Source organism: Acyrthosiphon pisum, chromosome X, assembly GCF_005508785.2.
Source record: "Acyrthosiphon pisum isolate AL4f chromosome X, pea_aphid_22Mar2018_4r6ur, whole genome shotgun sequence".
Lineage (NCBI taxonomy): Eukaryota > Metazoa > Arthropoda > Insecta > Hemiptera > Aphididae > Acyrthosiphon > Acyrthosiphon pisum.
In genome coordinates, this window is record NC_042493.1 from 81,781,621 (window position 1) to 81,789,778 (window position 8,158).

General features: G+C 27.2%; 2 protein-coding genes across 3 annotated transcripts in view; both read right to left on the reverse strand.

Moving 5' to 3' along the window:
* LOC100575087 overlaps positions 1-562 on the reverse strand; it is a 9,279-nt gene extending 8,717 nt beyond the window's left edge. The window contains exon 1 of the mRNA XM_016803221.2: positions 477-562. Within this exon, the coding sequence (XP_016658710.1) occupies positions 477-562 (86 nt within the window). The remainder of the gene's footprint in view (positions 1-476) is intronic.
* A 3,198-nt stretch (positions 563-3,760) lies between these two features.
* The window catches only part of LOC100573626, a 6,655-nt gene continuing 2,257 nt past the window's right edge, over positions 3,761-8,158 (reverse strand). Inside the window, exons 2-3 of one of the 2 annotated variants that reach the window (XM_003243483.3) lie at positions 6,307-6,576; positions 3,761-4,060 (exon numbers count right to left, since the gene is read on the reverse strand). In XM_003243483.3, coding sequence (XP_003243531.1) covers positions 6,310-6,576 — 267 coding nt within the window. In that variant the 3' untranslated portion in view covers positions 3,761-4,060; positions 6,307-6,309. The remainder of the gene's footprint in view (positions 4,061-6,306; positions 6,577-8,158) is intronic. The other variant, XM_016803228.2, reaches the window with a different exon arrangement.

Consider the following 8,158-nt stretch of genomic DNA (forward strand, 5'->3'; position numbering starts at 1 on the left):
AAAACATGTACGTAATCGTACCTATAGGTATTTTTAATTTTTATACAGCGTTGTATTTATTCTGTTTCACTGATTATGTGACTTACATATTTCTACATATTTTTTTTTTATGTCAGATAAATAGGTAATATACATTAAACATTATTATTATTATTATTATTATTGTTGTTACTGTATACTTATGTTTATGTATATAAAACCAATACGCATAACTATTATTTATATTTATATTAAATATTAATATACATTTTAAATAAACCATCAATTTTTTATGGAGTAATTAAAATTGGAATTAGAGGGTTAAAAAATAATAGGTACTCAGTTCCTTATACAAATTAATATAAATAGAATAGTAAGTTGTAGCTAATCTTACAATTGCAATATTTATTAAGTTATGATTTTTTAAAACTATACAGAATAAAAAAATAACTAAATAGTCACCCATCAAAAAACTTTCTGGAAGATGATATGCTTACAAAATTGATGATACACTATAAACATGAATACCACGTGTTCTGGTTATATTTGCGTTTTCCAAAAATGGTGAATTTTGTGTTACCATTATGGAATATATTCACAGATATGTATTAGGTAAATACGAATTACCAAAGGTGGCTGGAAGTTAGAACTCTTCGAATTTCGTACTTTCGAAGTCCTAAAAATTGTGAACGGTACAAGTAATACCTACATTGCTCAAAGATGCTATTGAAAATGTTATAATTCAGATATGCAGTAGATGAATCAGTTTGGTTGGTTAAGGTTTAAAATACTTCATATAATTGTTGCTAATCTCTATTGTCGTTTCTTTATATATTATCTAATCATGTCCCCCACATGGCGCATTAATTTTCTCCAGACTTCTAACTTACTATGGTACGGATTTGCATGTTTAACTTTATATAATTATATCACTTATCATTAAGGCAGAGCCATAAAAAATTGTAGCCATGAAAAATCACAAAATATACATTTTAAAAATAAAATTGAATGCCGTCAATATGACATCACATTGTAAACAATTATCTATCTATTAATAAAATTAGTATATTATGGCAAATTAATCTTATCGTTTTATCTATATTCAAGCGTTTCTAGGACAAAACGTGCACCCGCGGATAATTTAAAACCATATTGTTCGACAAAAATTAAAAATATTTATGCTTTGGTGGTATACAACTTGTATTATTTAAAACAAAAACGTCAGTGGAGTAAAAAATTGATAAAATTATTAATTAAGTTAAAATATACCTCCAAAAGAATAAAATGGAAGAAATATGCCCTAACAACAAAAAAAACTCAAAATATATTTTTATATACAAAATAAAGTTTCAAAACTAGCTTTGTAAAAGCATGAAACGTATTTGTTTTGTACTCTACTATTTTTGTGACTGTGAACAACAAATATGCAAATGCTATAAGTCCTCTGCCCTACTTATTATACATACAGTTTTACAAAGACATAAATTAAAAATATGTACACATACCCTATTCCAAAAAATTATATTTTTAAAACTGTATCGGTTAACCTACCTATTGTCTTATTTTTGAATTGCAGATTACAAAAATATAATAAATAAAGTAGACGTACCTACCTATATACTTGATGAGGACTTGCCTTGGGGGAGTAAGTCCCCATTGGTCCCATACCTTCCTCCCTATTTTTTTTTTGGTAATATATATATTATATTTATCAATATGAATAGGTATATGATATTATAATATGCAGGTTGGTACATATATTTACTTTAATAAAATATTATATGTTTCTACGTAGTGTCATGATTTGCGTAAGACAAATATTGCATAATACTATTATCTACCTATTGTTATTGACTACCTATTGTCGTCACGCGCGTGCATTGTACAATCACCTATGTTAAGCAATAAGTGATGTATATTATTCTAATCTATCATTTATTTGTTTAAAATATTATAATATTCATGTTGTATGTAAACATAGGTCGTCCAAATTTCGCATTACAATGATCAATACCTACCTACTCAATACAACGGAGTACGGAGATCACATTAAAGATGATGCATTAGTATCAACCATAGAGTAATAATTTCAACATTTGTGCAGGGTGTAGGTACAGAGCCTAGATAAAAATATATATTTTATAATATAAAGGTTCTCTAGGTGTAGTTATACCAATTTAATATTTAAATTACCCGAATTCGTTTTCTACATATTATTAAACATGTATACCTAATGTATTAGGTAATGTGTACTGTTAACCAGGGGGGGTTCATGGGGTTCAACAACCCTCCCCCCATTGACCGTATTATTTTTATTTTTTATTATAAAACAAATAATGCATGTACTTGTCGAATTATATTATCATAAAATTTCCCAATTCGTATTTTTATCGTTAAATGCTTCCAACTTTCGAAATATGTACACTGCCCCGCAGTTGCCGATACTTTTAATATACTTTTTAATAGGTACTTAAAATATCAATTTGTTTTTTTAGGTTTTCATTGTTTATTTTTCTGGAACTTATTCAAAAAACTTTGATGAACTTGTTGAATTTTACCTCGATACTGATAAGCTAACAGTTAAAAGCTTAAAGCTGAACTACATATATGGTATACCAAACTTAATAAGCATGTAAAATATCCAAAAAATTGTTTAGAAGTGTTGAGACAGTGTGATAAAGAAATATTTCCCAATATACATTTTATATTAAAAATACTATTCACTTTACCAGTTTCAACATCCCCCCTCGAGAGAGAACTTTTTCTTGTCTCAAAAGATTGAAATTTTATTTACGAAGCCCAATGACTGAGGTATTTTCTGGATATTAAAATAAAAATTTATATCAATTTTTTTAACATTTTTTGGTTTTAGACTCGACTTAATGGCTTAGCTATGTTAGCTGTTCATAAAGAAATTCCACTAACAGCAGAAGAATGTTTAAAGGAATTGAGCAAAAAATCAAGAAAACTAGATTTTGTTCTTTAATTTTTGAATGTATATTGTATATTATTAGTATAATAGTTTCTATATTAGCAATATAATATTTAAATCTATAAATAATTGAATTTGTTGTTGATTAAAAAAAAAAAAAAGGCGTTAGGTAAAAGACTAGCTCCTTTAATTTTACTTGACCCCCCCCCCCCACATACATTTTCTGAGCACGCCCCTGCTGTTAACTTACATATATGAATGCGATATATAGGTTTCTATCTGAATTTGATCGAAAATACAATTTTATGATAATCAATATATCATTCTAATAGGTAGGTTGTACCATTGTATTAAGTATAATATAGGTAATAGATATGTATACCGTATACATAGCCAAGCGTTGTGTTTTGGGTGTCTGTACACCCTCCCCCCCTCGAACTTTATTTACGCAATCTTTTTTATACATTTAAAAATACATTTTGAGAAACCACTATATACCTACACCACTGGCGGACACCTCCCTTGAAAAAATCCCGACTGCACCACTAACCGTATACACTATATCTACGATTTTCTACCTACACTACAGCCTACAATATAATATTATATAGATGATTTTTTTCATTTTGAAGTAGGTTTGCAGGTACAGTTAATACACTAATACAATATGCATATAAAGTAAAATAGGAGTCAGTAGCTTCTGAATTATTGACTTTATGAACTAAGGATAATAGTCCATGTTCCATGGAACATATTATAATAATGCGTGAAGTTGTTGGGGCTAAGAAGATTTTGTAAAGTAGGTGCTATAATATAGGTAATAATATATAGTTAATAAATATTAAAGTATGGCTAAATACTCACTATATTTACATTTTATATAATATTTATATATTATTACAATAAAAAATACTCATCTGCTTGCTATGATAAAATAAACATAGGTATAAGTAGGTACCTAACATATTAAATTGTAGCTTAGTATTATTTAGTTCGAAATATTGGATGGTAATTAAGTTCTTGTAGTTCAATATTATTATCATTATTTATTGCTGCCTGCCGGTCAGTTGTTTCGAAATGTGCTTCTATAGTTTCATGCTTTTTCCAGCTATTAGCGTAATGGAAATGTCGTGAAAACGATCTAAATATCTGAAAAAAAATTTACTAAATATAGCCAAAATAATTATAGGTATATACCTATAGGTATGTACCGAATTATAATATACACGGATACCTGTATTCCTTATTAAAAAGTAAAAACAAATTAATGTCTAATAATTATTAGGGTCAAGGACTTATACCCGTAAAAAGTCACCAAATATGCACTTAAATACCCAAAATATGCATTTTAAAAATAAAATTGAATGCCGGCAATATGACATCACATTGTAAACAATTATCTATCTATTAATAAAATTAGTATATTATGGCAAATTAATCTTATCGTTTTATCTATATTCAAGCGTTTCTAGGACAAAACGTGCACCCGCGGATAATTTAAAACCATATTATTCGACAAAAAATAAAAATATTTATGCTTTGGTTGTATAATAAAACTTGAATTATTTAAAATAAAAACGTCAGTTGAGAAAAAAATTAATAAAATTATTAATTAAGTTAAAATATATCCACAAGAGTTTAAAATGGAAGAAATATGCCCTAAAAACAACAAAAAAACACAAAATAATATGCATTTATATGCAAAATTAAATTTCAAAACTAGCTTTGTGAGACCTTGAAACGTATATGTTTCGTACTCTACTATTTTCGTGACTGTGAACAACAAATATGCAAATGCTAAAAGTCCTCTGCTCTACTAATAATTAATTCAAATATTATAATTCGTTTTTTAACCAATTTCAGTATCATTGCTTTTTATTCGTAAGTAGATACTATTTAAAGACTTAAAGTAATTACAAACCTCGGTATACCTACATGGCTGCATTATAATTTATAATCGCATAAACTGAGACACTAAGTAGGTAGGTTCTTACTAGCATGGCCGTACTCAGCACAAATTATTATTTTTTTTGGTTGGGGAGGTTGGGAAGTATTAATTAAAAAAAACTTATGTTAAATTTACGTTAAATTACGTAATCCAAGAAAATGTTTGGGGTGGATTGAACTCTTAACTCCCTCCCCCTCACTGCTCCACAAGTATGGTATTTGCGTCATCCCTACTAGTTATTAGGTGTATCGTGTATAATTATAGACATTTATATTATTCATTTTACAATTATAATCAGTTCTTATAGGTATTGGACTTTAAAAAATATTTTACTGTACCCCTGTACATACTAATAATATAATATGTTTATTACCTATACTTTTAAACTATAACTAGTTCAGTAGTAAAACCTATTAAATAAACGTTTCCAAAAATTCAAGTTCTTAATTTAATGTTGTGTCTCTTTTCGTAAATGTATAATAACCAATAACTAATAATAATATAATAGACATTTTGCATTAATAAAAAAAAGGTTTTAAAATAATTTATCAGGTAGGAATAATTTAAAAAATGTCATAATTTTTCGTAGTTTATAAAAATAATTCAAAAAGTACTTAGCAACAAATATTATCTGTCATCTGTGTCAAATTGTCTATGTATAATATACATTGGTATATGATGTTTTTATGAAACTTTTGAAGTTTATAAACTTATCCAGTTCTACAAACACAACATTTGTACTTATACATTTTTTAAAAACCTTGAAAAATAAATAAATAGGTGGGTAGGTACATGACATTTATTTCAAGTAGCTCATATTTAACATTGTTTTTATTCCAAAATTATGTAGGTATAACATTACCTACATTACTTATTCCTTACGCAGTTACGCATACCTAACATGTTTTTATAAATTTTATCAAAATCATAGGTTAATTTTTAATTAGATTTTATATTAGGGGCCGGAGTGGCGCAGTGGTCACACAGTTGACTTACGACTCACACAGTCATCGGTTCGATTCATAGCAAAGTGCAAAAAATGTGTGTGATTCTACGCAGTCACCATTTTCCCGTGCTGTCGTCCGATTGCGTCATCCGGTTTCCAACTAGGTCCCACTCCACTGGGAGTGAAGACCGCACATGTCTCCTCTTGGAGAAGGGGGGTAGTATCATGCATATAGTGATATATACATAGATAAATAGATCACATGATCTCCCTACTACCCACTTGTGATAAGCATTGTCAAAGACCTTGAGGTCGTTACAATGAACAAATATAGAAAAAAAAAAAAAAAAGATTTTATATTATTTTATCATGATAAAATAGAATACTTAGTAATACAATAATTTATTTACGAAGACAAAAATGTTAGTTACATAACATTTAAACATTATCAACTATCGGCATCGAATAATAATATCATTATAAATAATTATACTAAATTACCCTTCAATGATTAATGACATTTCCAACTGGTTGTATGTTAACTGTATGTACCTTTGAACAACAACCAAATGTTGCAAAGCATAAGATAATGATATGCGGAAAAGCTAACATCATCCAATAAATAAAAAAATTTATCGGTCGTGAAAAATCGCCGAACATGTATTTAAATAAATTGCTAACTGGAAGCAGAAGTATTATAATGGCCAACCCTTGAAAAAGTAAAAATGTAAAACCAATCCATGTAACTTTTTCACAGTGTTCCAGTATTTCCTAAAATAACAATTATAATTAATATTTAATTTTTTTTTACTTAGGTATTTGTGTTGCCACTGTTGTAAATCAAAATAATTTCATAAAAATATAAAATACGTTTTTGATGAGATTGGAATTGAATACCTATAGGTACTAATTAATTTAAAAACTGTGATAGTTTTAATAGGCACCTACACATTAAGACTATAGTGTCAAGGCTCTAACTCAAGTAATAATGTATTATATCAGTCTTATCAAATGTATAAAAAAAAAACGATATTAGTACTGAATTAGATATTATATTTACTATTCAAGCAAAGTATTAATTATTTTTTGAACTAAAAAGATAAAAACTATGTAGGTACCTAACTATTATAGCAGAAAATATTTATTACCTACCTACTATATTTCTTAGTTAGGTCTTACCTACACTGAAAATAATTTTTTCCATCTTAAAAATTGACATACTGAGGTCCATCATAGGCGCATTTAGGGACATTTTTCTGGGGGGATACAACCCTGATAGTATTTTTAATTTTAAAGTAAAATATGATGAAAATCATGAGAATAAGAGAACGTGTTAAAGTTTCAAGTTATGCGTGTTGAATTTATCTTATTTTTAAAAATGTATTAATTGTTTATAATTTTACAATGTTCTTATGTTCCGTGTAATTTTAGATATATATTTTTTTTGAAAACTTAGGTGTAATTTCTTAACTAAAGCACATTTACATTATTTTTACCAAATTATTAACTAAAATATGTAATGCGTAATACAAATTAGGTTATAACCTATATTACCAATAAGACTATAAACAAATAAGTAAATAAGTAATTTTAGATTCTGAGTGGAACGATGAATGTATTGATTTTACAATGATGTGTGTTTTTTTATTTTTTTATTTTTTTATTTTTTTTTATTTTTTTTGTGTCTGTGTACACGATAAGTAGTCGAAATAATGGTACGATTTTCAACTTCAGTATCTTGTTCGATCAGAAAGTGAATATCGTTGGTGCATTGGGGAGGTCAAAATTTAAATTTCCCAGTGGTTTTCAAAAGCGCCGGGAAAAACAAAAGAAAAATTAAGGAAAAACGGGAATTTTTACGCAAAATCGATTTTTCACAAAATTGAATTTGGTTTTTGGTGTAACTTAAAAAAAATTACCGTAGATACATGAAATTTTGACTGAATGTTTATCTTAGCATCTTCTATACACCACAACATTTTCAAAATATTTTGATGTATTTTGAGCTCTTTACGGACATTTTTATTTTCCATTTTTTTTTAGTTTTTTTTCTAAAAATATCAATAAAATTTTATTTGTTGGATAAAAAGCTTGAAAATTTAATAGAAGGCTCCTAGTATATTGTTTCAAAGGCAGATGAAAAATATTAAAAATCGTTAGTCACAGTTTTTTTTTTTAAGCATTTAAAGTTCAAAAAATGACAAAATATGGAAAAATCACGAAAATTTGCGAATTATTTCTAGTTATAAATTCATAAAAATTTTTCTTTTTAAATCTAAGATTTTAAAATGTAATACAAGATTCCTTATAGGATATTCTACCTTTACCAAAAAAAAAATGTCTATAAGAATCT